This window comes from Diceros bicornis, chromosome 31 (genome assembly GCF_020826845.1).
Source record: "Diceros bicornis minor isolate mBicDic1 chromosome 31, mDicBic1.mat.cur, whole genome shotgun sequence".
NCBI lineage: Eukaryota > Metazoa > Chordata > Mammalia > Perissodactyla > Rhinocerotidae > Diceros > Diceros bicornis.
In genome coordinates, this window is record NC_080770.1 from 16,536,462 (window position 1) to 16,560,160 (window position 23,699).

Genomic DNA, 23,699 nt, shown 5'->3' on the forward strand with positions numbered 1-23,699 from the left:
CACCAAGATCCATAGGAAGAGGAATTCCAGAAACCTCAGGAAGGTGTTGAGGGAGCCGGGCAGCTCAGAGCGTGTCCACTACACATGCATTATCTCTTTCGTTCCTTCTGACTACCTAGTGAGGTAGGTGTTGTTATCCACACTTTATGAATAATGGTAATGAGGTACAGAGAGGTTAAAGAATTTGTCCAGGGTCACACAGCTATTAAGTGGTAGACCCTAGACTCAAACCTGGACTGTCAGACTCCAGAAGCCACACTCTCAGACACTGCTCCATACCTCCACTGGATGTTCATGCATGGAATTTCTAGGGTCACTAAGCTGTGGATTTCAGATGGTGGATTGTGTGACCTAAACGAGAGACTTCTCTTGGGGTGGGAGTGCCTGAGCAGCCAACTGGCCTCCAAGAATCGGCTCTGTCTTGTCATTGACTATAGTAGCTCTGTCCAACATGCAACGTGGCCCTACAGGGAGGGCCTAGGGATGGGAGTGAGCAAAACCTAGCTCAAAGCTTCTGTCTGGGTTCTTGTTGAGTCATTCCCTTGACTTCTGCATCTATCTCCTTAAGTCAGTGGCTACAGAGGAAGGATATTTCCATTCCTTGGCTTAAGATGGGATGTATTCTTCCCTGTTTGTCCTGCTCCTTTCCAATGTGTACACTGTGAACTTTGGTTATGAAGGAAAGGACACTGTCCTGTGCATGTGCCAAGGTTACCCCACCTACACATCTTTGTTCCTGCTATTCCTTCCACCTGTAATGCCCCTGTTTCCTTCCCTTCTATTCACCACCAATCCATCCAGATGAGAGTCAGCTCTCTGTTTCCACGGAGCTTTCATTTCTACAAGCTGTAAAGCAGTACGCAACTTTGTAAAAGTGTTCTTACTTATAGGTGCTTTTGTTTCCAAAGGAGAATCTCCAAAGACTGTAAATGATCGACGATATGAGCACTTTTAATTTTAATAGATATTGGCAGATTCATTTCCAAAATTTCTGTGACAGTTCAGATTCCCACCAGTAAAGCAGGAGAGCTGTGCATTTTGGAAAAGCTCCCAAGGAGATTCTGAACAGCAGCCCAGGATAAGAACCACTGGCTCAGAGCAATCTCAGACTGGCCCCTATGTTCCTGAAAGGGGTGACAGGAGGGAAGCTGCAAGCGAATGAGTGGGTTCTCCAGGGAAGTGAAGAAATGGTTCTTATCAGCGCTCCTATCTCCCTCAGGCTGTGGCACACCCTCCTTCCTCTGGGGAGCTTCCTCCAAGGCCCCTATATAAAATGTCACTGTGAGATGAAGCAAAGGAGCATCTGAGCTTTGGGAATTCCTCAGGACCCAGGAAGACTTCTTGGCAGGTAAGTGCTTTCTCTGTAGTAGTGGGGCTGGTTCCAGATAAATGTTCAATCTCTTGGGAGGTGCCTGGCCTGGGCTGAGAGGTTCTGGAGGGCTGGCTAGGACTGTGTGTAGCTTTCAGGTTGCATGGGCGACGGCAGGGACAGCAATTCTCATCCTCTGCCTTTCACATTCCTTCTGAGGTGTGTGAAAGCTCTCCTTGGCTGGAGAAGGCAGATGCACATGTGGCTTTTTGAGCTTTGAGGAGGGAACCCATTTTCTAAGTGCTGTGTGTTCCTAGGAAGGCCAATAATCATTGTTTCTTGATGCTCTTTGTTTCGTAGACTCTGAGGGGCCCATTAAGCACAAACAAATAAAAGTAACATTCCCTTCTTCACATTCAGGTCCACAGGAAAGCCAACCTTGGCTGCTCCTCATGGTCGCTTCATTCTATTCAGACAGCGGTCCTAGCATCCTGGAGCCTCACGGGCTGGGCTCAGCATTAGATTTTCTGGCCCATCCTGACTTCTCTTCATGCCTACTCTTTCTCCACCTCACTCCCGTGGTCCCCTAACGGTGTGGCTGTGGGGTGTGTGTGTGTATGACAAACTGTGTTCTCCATTGCAGGACAGAGCCAAGATGAGACTCCCCCTACTTCTGGCTCTTCTATTTGGGGCAGTTTCAGCTCTTCATCTGAGTAAGTCTCCTTGGCCTTCAGTCTTTCTCTCTCTCCTTTGCTCCCTTCTACAGTACGTAGGGTCAGAGTCACAAAGCCACCTCCTTCTCTGGTCGTCCCCTATCTCAGAATCTTTGCATTTAAAGGAGCAGGGACTCTCGAGCCTGGAGTTAAAGGGACTCCTCAGGGCATCTGCATATCTGCAGTCTTGGTTCTACTACGACACTCTCAATTTTGTCCTTTCTACATAATGCTAATGATGATCACAGTAATGGCTTCCTTTTATTTTGAGCTCACTGAGTATACTGTGCTAAGCATTTTCTGTACACCATCTCCTTTAATCCTCATAGCATCCCCATGTGGAATGTTGTAGTGTATGCCCATATCACAAATGAAACAAAGCTAGTAGATGATGGAATCGGTATCCAAACTTACAACTGCCTGATGCTAGGTCCTTCCTCTTCACACCATGACCTCATGGTGGAGGCTGGGTTGTCCTCATGGAGGCTTGGTTCCAGGTTCCTCTCTTCCCAAGACTCCACCCTTTGCCTAAGGGCAAGGTGGGAACTGTCCGTGGTTCTAAGGAGGAACAGGGAAAGATGTGAGGGAGGAGAATTTGGCCTTTCTCTCTGCCAGGGACTGAAACGTCCAAGTTTGAGAGCCCCTTGGGAGAGCAGACCCTGCCTCAGGATGGGGAGATGCCAGAACATGAGGCAATGGAGGCTCCTGTGGAGGGACTGATGCTGCCAGAGGAAGAGGAGGAAGGGGGCTCTGGAAGTGAAGATGACCATGAGGAAGAGGGACCTGTCAAGTCTGCCTCAGCCCTAGGTGAGGTGGATAAGGACGTTCAGTGCCCTAAGGAAGAGGAGACAGTAAAACTGGTGGGCATCCCTGGATGCAAGACATGCCGCTTTCTTGTAGTGAATAGGCCCATGATTTATAATCAAGCTGAGGTGAGTGGCCTGTTGCTGAGGCTGAGGGCTGGGTTGAGGAGGAGGGCAGGGATGGGATGTCTCCAGCCTCTGTGTCACTGGTTGTTTTCCTCACTGAGGACCGTGGGGGTGTCCGCAGGGGCAGAGGCCTGCAGAAGTGTTAGAGATGGGTAAGAGGGGGTGAGACGTAATTGTGGAGACTTAGAGACCTAGGGCTAAGGTCATGTGAATTCCTGTGGGAGGGCCACTCCATTCTCCCTCTTTTATCTTGCCTTGCAGCATACTTGCCGGACATGCTACCGTGGCCACCTCATCTCGATCCACAACTTCCACTTTAACTACCACATATGGCACTCAGTCAGATGCCTCAACCAGGGTCAAGTCTGGATTGGAGGCGCAGTCACAGGCTTGGTAAAATGAGTCCCAGCTTTAAGTGGGGCAGCCCTCCTGACCCAAGGCAGTGTTCAACTTGCTTTAGACTTGTCTGTTCTTCTGCTCTTGATCCTCTGAAGAATTTGGGATAGATGGACGCCTGGGCATGACACCAAGGGGGCTGTCTAGGCATCAGGAAGAGCCAAGGATTTAGAATGAGGAGGTTTGGGTTCAAGTTCTGCTCAGCCTCTGACCGTCTCCAGGATGGGGTTGAAACTCTCGTCCCACCTCTTGTTAGGGCCAGAAGGATGAGTGTGTCATGGGGATGCATAGAATGTGATGGTGATGATCACTGTGGATCAACATTTCAGTTGACCCGGAAAGTGTCCATCATGGTCCAGCAGTCAAGGCAAATGCCTGGCGGGAAGCAGGAGGACCAGACAGGGACAGTTCCAGCTCTGCCTACTTGCCTTCTCTTTGCCTCATGCTCCAGCCTACCTTCTCCCATCCTCTCTCCTCTAGGGTCGCTGCAGGCGGTTTTACTGGATGGACGGCAGTGCCTGGAATTTTTGGTACTGGGCTCCGGGCCAGCCTTCTCAATGTAGTGGCCACTGTGTGTCCATGTATACTAGAGGTGAGGTGGGAGTGGGGTTGAAAGATGAAAATGTCTGGGAGGTGGGAGGGGTTCATGGAGGAGGTGCTGGGAAGTGCAGGACCCTCCAAGGGAGAGGGCTGCTGGTGCTTTAGACTTCATCTCCACTGAAGTTTGGGGTGGGGAGGGGGAAAGGTCCTCCTGGTGCTGAGTCAGAGGAAACAAGAGGCTGAAGGCCCCTCTCTGTTCTGCCTTCACAGGTGGTGGCTGGACTCTAACTCACTGCAACATGTGTCTCCCCTCCGTCTGTTCCTACTGAGCTGGCCCCAGCTAGGAGTTCAGAGCCACCCCTCCTGCGCCACTGCCTCCCCTCCCCTGCCTGCTACCCCTTCCTCCACCCACCAGCAATAAAACTGCTTTCCTGAAACTGATTTCTTTTTCCTCTGATCATTCACTCACTCTGCTTAGCCCCACTCATGAACTTTCTGCCCTACAATGACTCCCCACTCCACTGTCTGTCAGGAAAGTTAGTACTCTCAAGGAGGATGGAACATGGGATGAGATTTGTGGGGCCTTCCTGGAGACAGAGGAATGGGCTCAGCTAGCTCTTCATAGCATGCCCAATTACTGGGCACCTGTGTACAAGTGCTGTCAGGACCCCACTGAACTCTCTCGAACCCTTCAAGGTCGACCCTCAATATCCTGGCCTTTTTTCTCTCTTACAGACTGAGGTTGCCTTAACGTGCCAGGAAATTAATATGTTCTGGGAACAGTCGACAACTCTCAGGAGTGGGCGTATGAGCACCCCAGTCCTTGCCCCTCAGGTAGAATAATTCGAAAGCGTGTGCTGGGCACAGTTTCCCAGGGGAAATAACTTCCAGTTCCCACTGAGGTAGTTGGCTTTGCAACACACATTTTCTTGTGAATTCTTCTCTTCCCTACCAGTGCCCTTGCACTTCCCAAATAAATTTGCACACAAATCCTTGTCTCAGGGTCTGCTCCTGGGGAAACCCAATATCAGACAACTTGCTATATGTTCAACGCTGTATAAGGCCTGGGAATGCTATAGGACACAGCCCCCTGCCTTTCGGGAACACACAGTTGTTTACAATATAAGCACAACAATATGTACTAACTGTTACCACTTATTGCACACACACAAAGTACCCCATGCTGTGGCAGCCACCTTACATAGATGACCTTGTTTGATCAATGATTATTATCCCATTTTACAGTTCCAGGCTCAAGGAGTTATGACCTGTCAAAAGATTTGCCCAAGGCTGTACATCTAAATGTGACCAATGTTGTGATTTGACTGACTGCTCCAGAGCATGTTCCTTTACCCCTTATGATTCCATGGAAGGAAGCATTGGCTGCTCTCCCCTGCAGGACATCATCATATGGGCATGGAACACAGTAGGCAGGCAGGATGGACTCCCTTACCCTTGGGTACATCTTGGGGCATAGGACACCAACCTAGCTGGAGATGAGGGCGTCCCAATCAGAAGTGAGGAAGGAAGGAATTCTGAACCCTCTCTTCACTGTGGAGATGAGCCGAAAGTAAGGAGTCAATGCCCTGAAGTTCCTTTCCTCCAGGCCCCCTCAAATTCAGAAAATTACAGATGGGACCAGGGTCATAGAGAGAGGTAAATCAAGACCTTTAATTTTCTGAGTATGGCCCAGATAAGAGAAGCTACTTGCTCAAGGTTGCACAGTAAGTTGAGAAAGAGATCAAAATCAAATTTAGGTCCATTGTCATAGTGTAACTGTTCCGTGACAGTCTGTTGATTTCAAAGACGGTGGAATTCTGAAACATTAATATGGATTCAGCCCTGTGCTGGGTGCTGTGGAGGATGCAGCTGAAGTAGAACTTTCACTCCTTGACATCTTGGACTTAATATTCTGGTGTGGGAAGGCATTGCTTCCCTGTATTCCTGTGTTAACAATAAAGAATAACAAAATCCCCAATTTATTAAGCATTTACTAGGTGCCAGGTTGTGTGCTAAGCGGTAGGTGGAGTTCCCCATAAATCTCTTCTGTTGGGGGTGTGTGTTGTGGCAGAAGTGTGACTTCCAGTTCATGGAGAGCCCCATGAGGGGTTAATGTCAACAACGGGGCATGAAGGAGATGTCTGGGCTCCTGGTAGTGTTCTGTATCTTGATGTGGGCACAATTACGTGGGTGAATTCAGTCTGTAAAAATTCCCTGAGCAGTCTACCCTACTTGACAAAATGTATGTTATAGATCCACAAAAAAATGAAAATAATGAAATAAGGGGACTGGCTGTACATTCCAAAATATAGGTTTCTATGTGCATTTTTCCTTCCCAACAAGATATTGACTAAGCTCTGTGACACTCAGATTGTGACTTTACAACTGAACCCCTGGAGTTCCTTACATCGTGTAAAGTGCAGAGCTCAATCAACACTCAGGGCTTATTTGTGGATTAGGGTCACAGTTCTAGTCCTGGTTTCCTGACAAGGGCCACACCCAAGCCCGTGGGCCAGGCCCTGTTCCGAGAGATTCACTGAAGCTGATCTCATTAGAGGTAGGTTCTGTCATTAGCCTCAGTTTATGGATGAGAAACCTCAGGCACAGAGGGCTGACTCTGGGACTTGTGATTTCATTACACATCACACAATACTGCCTCTCAAGATGGCAAGACCCACCCTCTGCATAATGTGGGGCTGGACCGAATCTCAAGAGGCAGAGTTTGAAACCCCTGTGAACATAAAGGCAAACAGTAAGCCAGAGACCTCGAATTTCAAGGATGTTGAAAACGTTGCACCATTGGCTAGACTGTCTGGAGGTAACACATTTGGGTGTGTCAAAGAAAGCAAGGATATGGGAGTGAGACAACTAGGGTCTGACAAGCCACCTCTTATGAATTGTGTGAACATGGGCAAGTCGCTTAACCTCTCTGAGCCTTTGTAGTAGATATGTCGACTAGAGATGGCAATACCTAATTTGTAGGGTGTTTTTCAAGATGAATTAAATAGGATAATGGATGTAAAAGCCTTAATGAAGCCTAACATGTGGTCCGTGGTGGACCTTCAAAAACGTTATTTCCAGTTTTAAATTGACAGACATCACTCTGGTCATTGAGGAAGCCATTGGAATATCTTTGCCCAGGGTGTGTGTGCAAAGAAAACTGGATCAATACAGAGGAGGGGCAGGCTGTAGAGAAGGGAGGTCAGTGAGAGGAGGTAGAGGGAAGGCAGTCGTGGATGGATGAGGAGTCTGGCTCCAGGTTTAGGCCCGTCTCTGACTTTGCTGTGTGATGTTGGGCACCTTGTTTAAGCTCTCTGAGATGCCTTTTCGTCATCTGTAAAACAGGGCCATTGCAATGAAACAGTGCTTATCGTGGTGCTGGTTCATGAGAGTAGTCGACCTTATTGGTCAACCCAACCATTGAGTGAAATGGTGCCCCTGGCCTGGGCTCCAGGATGGGGGAGAACAATGAGGAGGAGGCCTAGTCCTCCACCCCCCACCCCCACTAAGAGGTCTCAAGCTTGAAATCCAGAGACTAGGTTTTTGGGGCCCTGGAATTGTCCAATCCCCCCCAGTTAGGTAGACAAGATGAGGGTCTGGTCTGTCAGGCCAGGGAGATAATGGCCAAGACAATTACTCTGCAATCAGGCCCAGAAGTGACCGCTCAGATACTTCTCCATTTGTAGGTCCCCTGGGAGAGCTGAGGAGAGGAAGGAATCCAGGGCTTTTCACCCTCTGGGCTACCTGTTCCTGGCGCCCTGGGCTACTTGTACCTGTCCCTGAGGGCTGGGCTGGAATCTGAGGAAAGCCAGCATGACACAGAGTTGGGTCACTCACCTGAACATGTCCACTAGCTCCTGGCAGTGATATCCAGCAAAGCCAGGGTTCAGCACCTGCTACCCTCTTTTATGACCGCAGTGAATTTGGCTAGAGCTTGGTCGATGGAAGTTTTGATATTTTTGCGTTTATTTGGATTTTCAAGAAAGCTTGCATTAAAATATTATTTATTTGACTACTGAATTCTCTAGTGTTCCCTTAAATTTTGCACCTGAGATGAGTGCTTCACTCACTTCCCCTAGTCCTGACCCTTTGGTGACAGAGGGCTGGTGGGAGATGGAAAGCGGGATGGGGTGGGGAGGCTGGTCCACCAAAGTCTGAATGACACTGCATGAAGCTTTGCATTCCAGCTGTTGCCACCGTGCCAAAAGATATGACCTGAGGTTGGACAAAATGGCGTATTCTAGGTCAGTTATCCTCAACTGGGGCAATTTTGGTCTCCAGAGGGCATTTGGAAATGTGTGGAGACATTTTTGATTGTCCTAAATGGGGGAGGTGTTATTAGCCTCCAATAGGTAGGGACCAGGGATGCTGCTAAACTTCCTACAATGCACAGGACAGCCCCCCTACAACTAAGAATTGACTCCAAATAGTGATAGTACAAAGGTTGAGAACCTTGAACTAGATCCACAGCACAGAAGAAAGAGCACAGGTTTTTCACACATTAAAGTTGAGAAAGGGAGGGAGAGGGAGAAGGAGAGTGAAGAAAGAAGGGAGGGAGTGAGCAGAGACAGAGAAACAGAGGTTTTAGAGCCAAAAAGACTTAGAAATCCCAGTTCTCCCAGTTGCTTTGCAAACTTGGCAAGTCACCTTCCCTCTCTGAATCTCAACTTGCATGTCTGTGAAGTAGGGATAATCATACATTCTCCTGGGAATGAGGTGAATGTGAGGATTCAGGGATGTGATGCATATAAAGTACCTGGTCTGGATAAGAGGTCACGGGGGCCGAGGCTCGTTTTGCCTCCTACCTCCTCCACTCATGGTCTCCCTGCTCCTTGGATTCTCCACTTCATTAGCTGGGATATTGACCAGAGGAAGGCTTCTCCTGGGGATAAGGGGTATTGTTCGGACTGAGGTACTTTAGGGGCACTAATAATAAATTTGCCTGGACAGTAGACATCTGGGGTATTTTTGGGCACACCAGGGTGCATGGGCACCCATATATGGCAGCAGACCCCAGGAGGCAGGTCCCTGCAGCCCCAGCAGCGAGCAGGGCTCAGGGGGAGAGGACTGAACAAACTTCTCATAAGCTCCATTGCCCCCCACCCAGCCTGGGGCAATCCTCCTGGCCTCCTCTCCCTTCCCCAAAAACCCACCCTAAGGGCTGTCTCTGGGGCTCAGCAGCCACAGACACTGAGAATGGATGCCTCAGACTCTCAGGAGGTGAGTGTCCCCCCGGCTGCCAAGGGAGGAGGGATCCAGGGTCTGGGAGGAAGCAGGACCCTATCTGGCAAATACCTTGGAGGTCTGTCCTTAGGACCATAATGGCCACCGTCCTTCCCCCTCTTTCCCCAGTGTGAGTGAAATCGGCCCTGGCCCTGACCAGACCTCTTCCTGCAGGGGCAAGTGTCTGGGCTAAGTGCTCTTCTGGGGAGCAGTGATGGAGCTCTCAGGAAAAAGGGACTTTTGACCTTGAGCTGACCTTTCCCTGATTCTGCAGCTCAGGGTCTATTTACTGGAGGAGAAGGAAGCTCTCTAGTTTGCCCTTGAATCCACTAGTTAAACCAACTTGCTTCTCTGCTATGTGCCAGGCTATACAGACATGCAGGAAATCCCCAAGGAGGGATGGTCACAAGACTGAGTCCAACCACTAGTCACTGAGTGCCAATTATGGGCCAGCCATAACAACAATGGACAAGACAGATATGTCCTTGATCTCAATCTAGAGAGTGGAGAAAGGCAAGTAATTAGGCATTACAATCCATGAAGTAAACCCGCAAGGGGCACATAACCTGTTCTGGGTGAGGATGGGATTGGTGTCTGGGAAGCCTTCCTGGAAAAAGCAGCATCTAAGCCGAGACATGAAAGATGAGTCAGAAGTGAGGAGATGAAAAGGAGGGCCCTGGGAGAGTGGCCCAAGAATACGGTGGGGTCAAGGTGGAGTCAAGGTTGTGAAAGAGAGTGAAACATTGAGGAATGGGAGGAATCCCTTGAAGTGATTCAGGCTGGCCAGTGTATGAAGGAGTATGGAAAGAGCTGAAGAGAGAGACATGAGAAGGGGCAGGCTGTGCCCCATGCCAAGGAGCTTGGACATGCTTCTTGGACGTGAATGGAGGAACAGAGGGGTGCTGAGGTATTTTAACCTACAGAGATGAGAGGTGGGGAGGGACAAAATTAGAGAGTAACATTTCCCCTGTGGGTTTCGTCTACACCCCTCCCTGACTCCCTGCCCAGCTTCTCCTGCCCCTGCTGGAGTATTTACAGCCAATCTCAGACTTCAAATCATTTCATCTGTAAATACTGCAGTTTGTAGCTCTAACAGATAAGGCCTCTTGTACTTATGCCTCACTGTAATATCATTATCGTACCTAAAAAAACTCCCAATGATTTCTTAATAGCATCTATGAATTCCTGCTCAAATTTCCCTAATTGTCTCAAATACATGGTTTTACAGTTGGTTTGTTCAAATTAGGAGCTACACAATTTTTTTGGTCGATGTGCCTATTACGTGTTTTTAAATCTATAAGCGTCGTCTCCTACCCACTTTTTTTTCCTTGTTGTCTACTTGTTGAAGAAACTGGGTCATTTGTCCTGTCAAATTTCCCACATTTTGGGGAGTGACGTCAGCATCATGGCGGAGTGAGCTTTCCCGTGAATTCTTCCCCCACAAGATACAACAAAAGTAACAGCCACAGACCAATAACGGAATCCCAGACAGTGAAAAGCTGGAGCGGAGGGATCCACACTGCCGCACATCTGAGAGCGGAACGTGCTGGGCCCCTGGAGGAAGTGGGGAGAGGTAAGGAGAACTCTGCTCCCTCCCCATCAGATCAGCGATCCGGTCCGCGCGGGTCCCAGAGAGGGGGGAGGGGCGGCCCTCGGCGGGAAACTGTAGCTCTTCGGGCTCTCTCAGCCAGTGGGAAACTCCCGCACAGAGGGCTCAGAGGAGCCACAGGGCTACCATCAACATCTGAGCAACCCAGAGAGCGGATAAAGAGGGGCAAATGAGAAGCCTCCCACGTCAGGGACCCAGAGGGCAAAAGAGAGAGCTCCCCCCTCCCCGCAACCCGGAGTCTGCAGCTCGACCAGATCTAGCGGTCCGAGGCAGACCTGAATAAACTGGACTGGACCCGTGGATCGCAGTGGGGAAAAGAAACAAAACAAAACAAAACAAAACTGCGGATCGCAGCAGAAAAACTGGGGCAGAGCGCAGGGGGCTTAGACTACACAGCCCTTTACCACCAGACAGTGGCGGCAGGTGGAAATTGCAACCAGAGACTTCCAGGATGAGGAAAATCAAAACCAACACAGGAACCACAATGCAAAAATATATGAAATCACCAGACCAGAAACAAAATGACAAGCACCCAGAAATCAACCCCGAAGACACAGAAATCCATAAACTAAACGACAGAGATTTCAAAATAGCTATCATAAAAACACTCAACGAAATACGAGACAACACAGACAAACAATTAAATGAGATTAGGAGTTTCTTCACAAAAGAGATTGAAATCATAAAGAAAAACCTATCAGGGCTGATGGAGATGAAGAACACAATGGAGGAGATAAAGGAGAATCTGGAATCTTTAAAGAACAGAGCTGACAATATGGAGGAAAGAATTAGTACTTTAGAGGATAGGAATACAGATATACTCCAGATGGAAGAAGAGAGAGAACTAAGACTAAAAAGAAATGAAGAAAGACTCCGAGAAATATCGGACTCTATTAGAAAATGTAACATAAGAATTATAGGTATTCCTGAGGGAGAGGAGAGGGAAAGAGGAACAGAGAGCCTATTCAAGGAAATAATAGCTGAAAATTTCCCAAATCTGGGGAAGGAGCAGGAAATACCAGTAAGCGAAGCCAACAGGACTCCTATATATATTAACAGACAAAGGCCTTCACCACGACACCTAGTGGTAAGGCTAGCCAGGGTCAACGACAAAGAAACAATATTAAGGGCCGCTAGACAAAAACAAAAAATAACGTACAAAGGAACTCCCATCAGGCTCTCAGCGGATTTCTCAACAGAAACTTTTCAGGCTAGAAGAGACTGGAATGATATATTCAAAATACTAAAAGACAAAAACTTTCAGCCAAGAATACTCTATCCAGCAAAAATATCCTTCAAATATGATGGAGAAATAGTAACTCTCCCAGATAAACAAAAGCTAAGGGAGTTCATGGCCACGAGACCGCCACTACAAGAAATACTCAAGAAGGCCCTCAGGCCTGAAAACAAGAAGAGAAAGGGAACACAAAGCTTGGAGTAAGGAGAAAAGTAGGTAGACAAAATCAGAGAAATAGTAGATCTTTACCGGAATAGGTTAGCAACCACTTAAATACTAAACTCAAAGATCAAAGGAAGAAATTCACCAAAAATAAATTTAACCTCATCACTGTAAACACACAGCCACAACACAAGATAGAATAAGGTATAACAAGAGCAACTTAGAAGGGGAAGAGGAAAGTGACTGAATTGACTTAGTATAAGGAAATAGGAGGCTATCAGATAATGGACTATCTCATACAGAAGATTTTTCGCCCAAACCTCAAGGTAACCACTAAACAAATAATCAAATTAAAACCACATATGATAAACAAAGAGAAAACTAGAAGAATCATAAGACAGAACAACCAAACTGAATTGGCAGTCCAAAACAAATGGGACAAGAAACAAAGGAAATGCAAAAGAACCAGAAAATAAGTGACAAAACAGCAACATTCAACCCTCATATTTCAATAATTACCCTAAATGTAAATGGATTGAACTCTCCAGTCAAAAGATACAGAGTGGCAGGATGGATTAAAAAGCAAGACCCAACAATATGCTGCCTTTAGGAAACACATCTTAGCACTAAAGACAAGCACAGGCTCAGAGTGAAAGGATGGAAGACAATACTCCAAGCTAATGGCAAACAAAAGAAAGCAGGTGTTGCCATACTCATATCAGACAAAGTAGACTTCAAGATAAAACAGGTTAAGAAAGACAAAGAAGGGAAATATATAATGATAAAAGGGACACTCCATCAAGAAGACATATCACTTATAAATATATATGCACCCAACATAGGAGCACCAATGTACATAAAACAACTATTAACAAACCTAAAAGGAGAAATCAACAACAACACAATAATAGTAGGGGATCTTAACACCCCACTTACAGCAATGGATAGATCATCCAGACAAAAAGTGAATAAAGAAATATTAGACTTAAATGAAAAACTGGACGAGATGGACCTAGCAGACATATACAGAGCACTCCACCCAAAAACAGCTGACTACACATTCTTCTCAAGCGCGCATGGAACATTCTCTAGGATAGACCATATGTTGGGAAACAAAGCAAGCCTCAATAAATTTAAGAAGATTGAAATCATAACAAGCATCTTTTCAGACCATAAGGCTATGAAACTGGAAATGAACCAGGAAAAAAAAACTGGGAAAGTGACAAAAATGTGGAGATTAAACAACATGCTACTGAACAACCAATGGATCATTGATGAAATTAAAGGAGAAATCAAAAACTATCTGGAAACAAACGAAAATGATAACATGCCATATCAAACCATATGGGACGCAGCAAAAGCGGTCCTGAGAGGGAAACTCATAGCGATACATGCCCACCTTAACAAACAAGAAAAAGCCCTAATAGGCAACCTTAAATTACACCTAACAGAACTAGAAAAAGAAGAACAAACAAAGCCCAAAGCCAGCAGAAGGAGAGAAATAATAAAAATCAGAGCAGAAATAAATGATATTGAGACCAAAAAAACAGTAGAAAGGATTAATGAAACAAAGACTTGGTTCTTCGAGAAGATAAACAAAATCGACAAACCCTTAGCCAGGCTAACTAAGAAAAAAAGAGAAAAGGCTCAAGTAAATAAAATTAGAAATGAAAGAGGAGAAATTACAACGGATACCATGGAAATACAGAGGATTATAAGAGAATACTATGAGAAATTATATGCCAACAAATTGGACAATCTAGAAGAAATGGATAAATTCTTAGACTTATACAACCTCCCAAAATTGAACCAAGAAGAAATGGAGAATCTGAATAGACCAATCACAAGTAAAGAGATTGAAATAGTAATCAAAAACCTCCCAAAAAATAAAAGTCCAGGACCAGATGGCTTCTCCAGTGAATTTTATCAAACATTCAAAGAAGATTTAATACCCATCCTCCTCAAACTATTCCAAAAAATAGAGGAAGATGGAACACTTCCTGAATCATTCTATGAGGCCAACATCACCCTGATACCAAAACCAGACAAAGACAATACAAAGAAAGAAAATTACAGGCCAATATCGCTGATGAACATTGATGCAAAAATCTTCAACAAAATATTGGCAAACCGAATACAACAATATATTAAAAAGATCATACACCATGATCAAGTGGGATTTATACCAGAGACGCAGGGATGGTTCAACATCCGCAAATCAATCAACGTGATACATCACATCAACAAAACAAAGAATAAAAACCACATGATCGTCTCAATAGACGCAGAGAAGGCATTTGACAAGATACAACATCCATTTATGATAAAAACTCTCAATAAAATGGGAATAGAAGGAAAGTACCTCAACATAATAAAGGCCATATATGACAAACCCACAGCTAACATCATACTCAACGGGGAAAGACTGAAAGCCATTCCTCTGAGAACAGGAACAAGGCAGGGCTGCCCACTCTCACCACTCCTGTTCAACATAGTACTGGAGGTTTTGGCCAGAGCAATTAGGCAAGAAAAAGGAATAAAAGGAATCCAAATAGGTAACGAAGAAGTGAAACTCTCACTATTTGCAGATGACATGATTGTATATATAGAAAACCCTAAAGAATCTGTTGGAAAACTGTTAGAAACAATTAACAACTACAGCAAAGTTGCAGGGTACAAAATCAATCTACAAAAATCAGTTGCATTTCTATATGCTAATAATGAACTAACAGAAAGAGAGCTCAAAAAGATAATACCATTTACAATTGCATCAAAAAGAATAAAATACCTAGGAATAAATCTTACCAAGGAGGTGAAGGACCTATACAATGAGAACTACAAGACATTATTGAGGGAAATCCACGATGACATAAAGAAACGGAAAGATATCCCATGCACGTGGATTGGAAGAATAAACATAGTTAAAATGTCTATATTACCTAAAGCAATCTACAGATTCAATGCAATCCCAATCAGAATCCCAATGACATTCTTCACAGAAATAGAAAAAAGAATACTAAAATTTATATGGGGCAACAAAAGACCCCGAATAGCTAAAGAAATCCTAAAGAAAAAGAACAAAGCAGGAGGCATCACAATTCCTGACTTCAAAACATACTACAAAGCAATAGTAATCAAAACAGCATGGTACTGGTACAAAAACAGACACACAGATCAATGGAACAGAATTGAAAGCCCAGAAATAAAACCACACATATACGGACAGCTAATTTTCGACAAAGGTGCTAAGGACATGCAATGGAGAAAGGAAAGTCTCTTCAATACATGGTGTTGGGAAAACTGGACAGCCACATGCAAAAGAATGAAAGTGGACCATGTGCTATCGCCATACACAAAAATTAACTCAAAATGGATCAAAGACCTGAAGGTGAGACCTGAAACTATAAAACTCATAGAAGAAAATATAGGCAACACACTATTTGACATTGGGTTTAAAGGAATCTTTTCGAATGACATGCCTACCCAGACTAGGGAAACTAAAGAAAAAATAAACAAGTGGGACTTTATCAGACTAAAGAGCTTTTATAAGACAAATGAAACCAGAATCAAGATGAACAAACAACCAACCAGCTGGGAGAGAATATTTGCAAAACATACATCTGACAAGGGGTTGATCTCCATAATATATAAAGAACTCACACAATTGAACAACAAAAAAACAAACAACCCAATCAAAAAATGGGCAGAGGAAATGAACAGACACTTCTCCAAGGAAAATATACAGATGGCCAATAGGCACATGAAAAGATGCTCAACATCACTAATCATCAGGGAAATGCAAATCAAAACAACACTAAGATACCACCTCACGCCCGTTAGAATGGCTATAATCACCAAGACAAAAAACAACAAATGTTGGAGAGGATGTGGAGAAACAGGAACCCTCATACACAGCTGGTGGGAATGCAAATTGGTGCAGCCTCTATGGAAAACGGTATGGAGATTCCTCAAAGAATTAAAAATAGAGATGCCCTATGATCCAGCCATCCCACTACTGGGAATCTATCCAACGCACCTGAAATCAACAATCCAAAGAGGCTTATGCACCCCTATGTTCATTGCAGCATTATTCACCATAGCCAAGAAGTGGAAGCAACCTAAGTGTCCCTCGACTGACGATTGGATTAAGAAAATGTGGTATATATATACAATGGAATACTACTCAGCCATAAAAAAAGACAAAATCGTCCCATTTGCAACAACATGGATGGGCCTGGAGCGTATTATGTTAAGTGAAATAAGCCAGAAAGAGAAAGACAAACACTGTATGATCTCACTCATATGAGGAATATAAACCAACACATGGACAGAGAAAACTGGACTGTGGTTACCCGGGAAGGGGGGGTGGGGGGTGGGCACAAGGGGTGAAGGGAGTCATATATGGGGTGATGGACAAACAAAAATGTACAACCCAAAATTTCACAATGTTAGAAACCATTAAAATATCAATAAAAAAAAAATTTCCCACATTTTGGATTTGACATCCTTTTGGTGTCATTTAAAATGTTTCTTTGATTGGATATTTCTTGTAAACAGGCAGACTGGAGGCTCCAGGAGACTCAGTTTAACATTTTTTGTCAAGAATAATTCAGAGGTGGAGCTGTGGGCTTCCTGTGGGCTCCCATCAGCAGGCCCCTGGTACCTGTTGTCCTATTCTTATGTTAAGATTGATCAGTGGGCTCAGACGTTGTCAGTCTGATCCACTTATTATAAAGTGTCCCATCAACTGCATGCCTGGTGATCGTAGCAGCCATTGATGACCAATGGCCAGACTCATTATTTTATTAGGGTTGCAAAGTGGTGATTTTCTACTTCTATCTTTCCTTCTGCTTTTAATAGCTAGAATTCCTCTAGAAACAAAAACTTCCCCTTATTAACTATTTGTTTACCCTGAAATAAATGCTCTATTTTTCCTCTTTTTACCAGTTTCAGAATAGTGCATTGATGCCCCAGCAACCTCCAGAGGTGACTGCTTGATGTTTCTCTTTCCAAGTCTCATCTTAAATATATTGGATGTGTTTCGATCCATTTCACCACGATTCTTTTTGATGCTCAAATTGCCCCATCTTTGGCCATTGGGAACTTTACCAATCCAGTATCTGTGTCCTTTAGACATAATCCCATTAGCTTTAGAGAGTGTCTTTACTTTCTAGCACAATGGATGTTCAGGTCCATTTCATTGGGTATGTTTCCTGCCCCAGACCTGAAACCAGCCATTTCTCCAAGTAGCCCTGGGTCCCCTTAATGGGAAATGATATCTCAAGACTGTGGTCTGGATGCTAGGTTTTCTAATTCTGCTGGGTTGTCATTGCTTTTGTGCTTTGGATAGAGTTAAGATATACATAACTTTTTGGAAGAAAAAATACATCATGAATACCTAATAATGATATTTTAATTCGAATTTTACTTCCTTAATTTTACATTTATATCTCTTTTTCTCTTCCTCTGAGAATACTAGTTCCTAACAATACTATATAGACACACACACACACACACACACACACACACACACACACACAGTATTTTATATATTATTACTGGTTTTAGCAATGTCGATACTATTAATAACAATACTGTTGCTGAATGATATTGCTCCCTCCCTCTGTCCCTTCCTCGCCCCCTCCCTCTCTTCCTTCCTTCCTTCCTTCCTTCCTTCCTTCCTTCCTTCCTTCCTTCCTTCCATTCTCCTCCTTAGCATATATCCCACAAGAGATGTACAGTCAAATTACTGTGTTTTAAGAGTCACCAACTTCAGGGGCCGGCCTGGTGGCGTAGTGGTTAAGTTCGGGCGCTCTGCCTCAGTGGCCTGGGATTTGCACGTTCGGATCCTGGGCGCTGACTGATGACACCGCTTGTTGAGCCGTGCTGTGACGGCATCCCATATAAAGTAGAGGAAGATGGGCACAGATGTTAGCCCAGGGCCAATCTTCCTGACACACACACAAGAAAAAGAATCACCAACTTGACATAAAGTTATGTTCATTGGTTTCATTTTGTTCCTGATTTTTTGGAATGGCTCTGCTTGTTTTCTTCCTATTATTTTTATTTAATTTTGTTTTTAAGCATTTCTATATCAATCATTTATGTTTTTCCAAAGCCAAAACTGTGAAACAAGATATGTTCAAAGAAGTTTAGTTTTCCTCTCTCTTCCCTGCAGCCCATTCGTTCCCTCTGTCTTTAGGCAGTGATTTTTTCCTTCAAGACAGACTATATATATATAACGTCCCTCTCAGATGAAGGCCGCATACTGCACGCCCTATTGTGCAGTCTTCCTTCTGTGCGACGGTCTGTCCTGAGGCTGCTCCACACCAGGGCCCTCTCCTCTCTCCTCTCGCCGCGGCCTCGTTCTCCGTGATGGGGCTGCAGCAGAGCCGATGCAGCTGTCTCTCCTGACGGCTGTTTGGATTGTCTCTGTCTTTTGTTAGTACCTGTCATGCTACCTGGAATATCTGGCGTGGAGTTGGAGGGGCCAGAGCAGGTGGCCCTGTTAGGAGGCCATTTAATCTATGTAACCTGTGAGTGAGTGATGGTGGCTTAAAACTAGGATGAGGGGGTGGCAAAGGAGAGGAGTGGATACATCTGAATGGTAATTAGGAGGTGGGTTATCAACATTTAATGATGGACTGGAGATGGGGCCTGTGGGAGGAGGAGGACTGAAGGATGACCCCCAGGTTTCTGCCTGGATGGTTAGATGGATGGTGGCTCCTCCCTTTTCCCCGATCTCTCTTGCCTCCTCCCTGCTCTCCATTGTGCCCACTTCCAGCCAGCCTCTCCTCTTCCCTTTTGGACCCGGTTCCTCAGCCTCGGCGGTGGTCCTTTGCTCCACGGTGCCTTCGCTGGCCCTTACGTCTCTGCTGTGCCTGGGCTTCGCCCTCTGTGCCTCGGTCCCTGTCCTCCCCCTCCAGTATGTCACCTTCATCCTGCAAGTGATCAGCCGCTCCTTCCTCTATGGGGGCAGTGCTGCCTTCCTGACCCTTGAGTAAGTGGACTTGGGGTGCGTTACATAACGGGGGATGCACAGGGCAAAGGGAAGTGTGCTGGAGATAAAGATAACAGGAGGTGAGGATGGGTCTGATGTGGTCAGGTGATGGAGACAGGGTCTCTGGGCAGGTGTAGGGGGTGGCACCTGGAGGTGGAGGCAGGTTGGAGGAATAGAGCTTTCACGCACTTGAACCTTCGCATCAGCTCTGCCTCTGCCTCTGTTATCTGCCTGGTGAACTCCTATTCACCCTCCAAGGCCCACTTCTGCTGGGAACCTGGGTCTGAAGACAGACACCAGAGTGCTCATGTTCGCTTTTCATCTTGTTATCTTGCTCCAAAACTTTCCATGGCTTCCTGCTGCCCACAGGATAAAGCTTAGCCTCCAGTCTGGCATTCAAGGCTCTCACCAATGTGATTCCAACCACTACCCCACCCTCTTCACCTCCCACCTCCAAGAGGACAGAACTTATCCCTGTGGACCAAGGTTACTTGTCTGGGGGTCTGTGAGCACACCAGTTCCTCTGCGTGGCAGCTCGCCCCATCTCTGCTGGGAAAATCTGCCTGGTCCACTGGGTCCTGTCCAAAATGCCATCTCCTCTAAAAATCTTTCCTTGGGCTCTCCAGCAGCTCTGAGTTCCTGGCACTTGGTCACACCTTTCCTGGTGAATGGCACCTGCCTCCTTGCATGATGATGTCTCCTCACCTGGACAGCAAGCTCCAGGAGGCGTCATCTGGGTCTGACCTGGCTCAGTGACTCATGCATGCTTGCCATCCACTAGGACTTGTTGAATGAGTAATCACTGAATGAATGAATTCTTTCTTGTTCTGGCCTCAGAGCCAGCTGCAAGGAGAGAGCAGAGCACACGGAGTGTTGTGGGTCCCTGTTGGGCAGTGGGAAGAACACAGACTGGGAGGCCAGGCCACCCCTTTTCTCATCCCAGCTCTGTCACTAGTGTGACCTTGGATGGGCCACTTCGCCTCTACATCTCAGTTTCTTTATCAGTATCATGGGAGAAATGGACCTGCCCTCTGGACTGTTACAAGGATTAGAAATTAGATCAAGTGCCTGGCACAAGGTAGGTACTCAACAGATCAGAACTATGATTACAGTTAATACAGTAATTCGAAAAGGATGCCTAGAGAGTGTCATCAGCATCAAGGTAGGGTGAGCTTCCCCCATTGGACTCTCCCCCTCTAAGACACAGCAAAAAGGACATTCACATTCCAACAGAAGCTGTTCACACAACCTAGGGGATGTCTGAGGCATACAGGCAGCCATACACCCGAGGCCTGAGGTGCTGGAATCCCCAGAGTAATTGGAAGCAGGTAAGAGGAGCTCCCTTCCTCCCCAAGGACTTCGACCCAGAGACTGAGACCATGCAGATCTCAGAAAGGGGGGAAGGGGCAGCTCACCGTGTGAAAACTGGGGCTCTCCAAGACCCCTCACAGCCAGTGGGGAAACCCCCTACAGAGGGAGCAGAACTATTGCAAGGGTACTTTGGAGAAGCTAGCCCCTCAGGAGAACAGAGAGCGACAGTGAGGCAAGAGACCCCTGAGATTGGGTAGGTGAAAGTAAGCGCTCCTCCCACACTTGGCTCACCCACCTGTGCTTCAGCACAGTGGCCCTGCAGCCTTGGCACAGCTGTGCCTCAGCTCATCCAGGCCCCAGAAGCAGCGGCCCCCAGGTGCCTGGGCACCAGGTGTGGCGACACCCGAGCACAGGGGCCCCACCAGCAGCGGGTCCATGACAGCACCCTGCTCCAAGAGGAAGTGGCCCCCAGGTGCCTGGGCCCCACGAGCAGCAGCAGCATGACTGTGCCCTGCCCCCAGGAGAAGCGGCCTGAAGTTGCCCAGGCCCCATCAGCGTCAGCAGTGTGACCCGGCCCTGCCCCCAGCTTCTTCGGCTTGACACCCCCTACCCCCAGCTCCAGCTGCTTCCACTTGGCCATACTCAGTGTCCAGCTGACTTGGTGCCAGCAACTTCGGCCCAGTGCAACCAGTTGCAGCTTCTTTGGCCCAGCATACTCCAGTTCCAGCTTCTTCGGCCTGGTGGCGCCTGCAGCTCCTGCTTCTTCAGCCCAGTCACACTTCAGCTGCAGCTGCTTCAACCCACCTGCACCCAAGCCCCAGCTTCTTTGGCCTAGCTGCACTCCAGTCTCAGCTGTTCCCATGCTCCAGCTCCAGCTATTCCCATGTTTCTCCCCAAGCAGCCTCTGCTCAGCCACACTTCAGATCAGCCACACTTCAGCTCAGCCATGCCCCAGCTCAGCCAGGGGCTGACCGGAGCTCCCACAGATCAAGGCAGCCAGAATACACAGCTCTCAACATCCACCCAGTGGTTGCAAGAGGAAACTGAGACCATATATTTTCACTATGAGGAAAAATAAGCCAACATCAACAGGCACTATGCAAAAATATATTAAATCTCGAGACCAAAGGGAAACTGACAAGCACCCAGAAGTCAACCCAGAAAGCACAGAAATGTGTAACCTTAATGGCAGAGAATTCAAACCAGCCATCATAAAAATGCTTAATGAAATACAAGAAAACACAGATAGACAATTCAATGAAATCAGGAGCTTCTTCACAAAAGAGATTGAAAGTATAAAGAAAAACCAATCAGAAATCTTAGAGATGAAAAATGCAATAGATGAGATAACGACAAATCTGGAAGCCTTAAGCTTCAGGGCTGACAATATGGAGCAAAGAATTAGCAATATTGAGGACAGCAATGTAGAAATGGACCAGATGGAGGAAGAAAGAGAACTAAGACTAAAAAGAAATGAAGAAAGTCTCCAAGAAATATCCGACTCAGTTAGGAAATCCAACATAAGGATTATAGGTACTCCAGAGGGAGAAGAGAGGGAAAAAGGAGCAGAGAACTTGTTCAATGAAGTAATAGCTGAGAACTTCCCAAACCTGGTGGAGGGGCTGGATATCCAGTGAATGAAATCAATAGATCTCTGAAGTATATCAACATGAAAAGACCCTCTTCAAGGCATATAGAGGTAAAGTTGGCAAAAGTCAATGACAAAGAAAAAATATTAAGGGCAGCTAGACAAAAACAAAACAAAACAAACAAAAAACAACAACAACAGAAAAACAAATAACATACAAAGGATTTCCTATCAGGATCTCAGCCGATTTCTTGACAGAAACTTTACAGGCTAGGAGAGAGTGGAATGATATATTCAAAATTCTGAAGGACAAAAACTTTCAGGCAAGAATACTCAATCCAGTGAAAATATCCTTCAGGTATGATGGAGAAATAATAACTATCCAAGATAAACAAAGCTAAGGGAGGTCATTGCCAGAAGACCCCCACTATAAGAAGTGTTCAAGAAGGCCATCATGCCTGAGGAAAAAAAGAGAAAGGGGATTCAGAGTTTTGAACAAGGAGGAAAATAGGTAAAAAAAACCCAGAAAAATTGCAGTTCTCTATCAAAATAGATTAGCAAACACTTAATTATAAAAAGAAAGATCAAGGGGAGGTAAGCACCAAAAATAAATATAACCTCATCATGTGAAACACAAACTCACAACACAAGAAGGGATAAGATGTGACAACAATAACTTAGAAGGGGAAGATGAAAGGGATCGAATCAACCGAGTCTGAGGGAATAAGAGACCATGAAAAAATGGACTTTCACAACCACGAGGTTTTTACACAAACCTCATGGTAACCACTAACCAAATAATCAGAACAGAATCGCACACAGTAAAGAAAGAGAAAACTAAGAGAACTTCAATACAGAACTACCAAACTGAATTGGTAGTCCGAAACATACAGGATGTTTCTCAAAACAAAAGAAATACAAAAGAACTGATAAAAGAGTGATAAAATTGCAACAATAAGTCCTCATATATCAATAATTACCCTAACTGTAAATGGACTGAACGCTCCAATCAAAAGACACAAAGTAGTGGGATGGATTAAAAAACAAGACCCAACAATATGCTGCCTCCAGAAAACACATCTCAGCTCTAAAGACCAACACAGGCTCAGAGTGAAAGGAAGGAAGACAACACTCCAAGCTAATGGCAAACAAAAGAAAGCAGGTGTTGCCATACTTATATCAGACAAAGTTGACTTCAAGATAAAAGAGGTAGTGAGAGACAAAGAGGGGCAATATACAATGATAAAAAGGACACTCCACCAAGAAGACATATCACTTTTAAATATACATGCACCCTATACAGGAGCACCAAGGTACATAAAGCAGCTGTTAACAAACCTAAAGGGAGATATTAGCAACAACACAATAATAGTAGGGGATCTTAGCCCACCCCACTTTCATCAAAGGATAGATGATCCAGACAGAAAACCAATAAGGAAATAATGGACTTAAACAAAAAACTTGATGAGATGGAGTTAATAGATATATAGAGAGCATTCCATCCAAACACAGCAGATTACACATTCTTCTCAAGCATATATGGAACATTCTGAAGAATAGACCATATGTTGGGAAACAAGGCATGCTTATATAAATTTAAGAAGATTGAAATCGTAACGAGCATCTTTTCCGACCATAACACCATGAAGCTAGAAATCAACTAAGAGAAAAAAACCGGGAAA

At 45.5% G+C, this 23,699-nt stretch overlaps 2 protein-coding genes across 2 annotated transcripts in view; both read left to right on the top strand.

Annotated features, from left to right (window-relative positions):
* SSRP1 (structure specific recognition protein 1) overlaps positions 1 to 23,699 on the top strand; it is a 205,995-nt gene that overhangs the window by 108,261 nt on the left and 74,035 nt on the right. The window lies entirely within an intron of this gene.
* Positions 1,308 to 20,998, top strand: PRG2 (proteoglycan 2, pro eosinophil major basic protein). Its single transcript, XM_058527256.1, has 7 exons — positions 1,308 to 1,348; positions 1,953 to 2,022; positions 2,638 to 2,954; positions 3,213 to 3,344; positions 3,828 to 3,939; positions 18,941 to 19,118; positions 20,752 to 20,998. Exons 2-7 carry the CDS (start codon positions 1,965 to 1,967, stop codon positions 20,996 to 20,998), a joined length of 1,044 nt encoding a protein of 347 aa, XP_058383239.1. The 5' UTR covers positions 1,308 to 1,348; positions 1,953 to 1,964.

Bases quoted from the DNA above. Each gene is read 5' to 3' on its own strand.
- PRG2 (XM_058527256.1), top strand. From the start codon at position 1,965: ATGAGACTCCCCCTACTTCTGGCTCTTCTATTTGGGGCAGTTTCAGCT. The intron at 2,023-2,637 runs GTAAGTCTCCTT...TCTCTCTGCCAG, and splicing joins AGTTTCAGCTCTTCATCTGA to GGACTGAAACGTCCAAGTTT. The intron at 2,955-3,212 runs GTGAGTGGCCTG...CTTGCCTTGCAG, and splicing joins TGATTTATAATCAAGCTGAG to CATACTTGCCGGACATGCTA.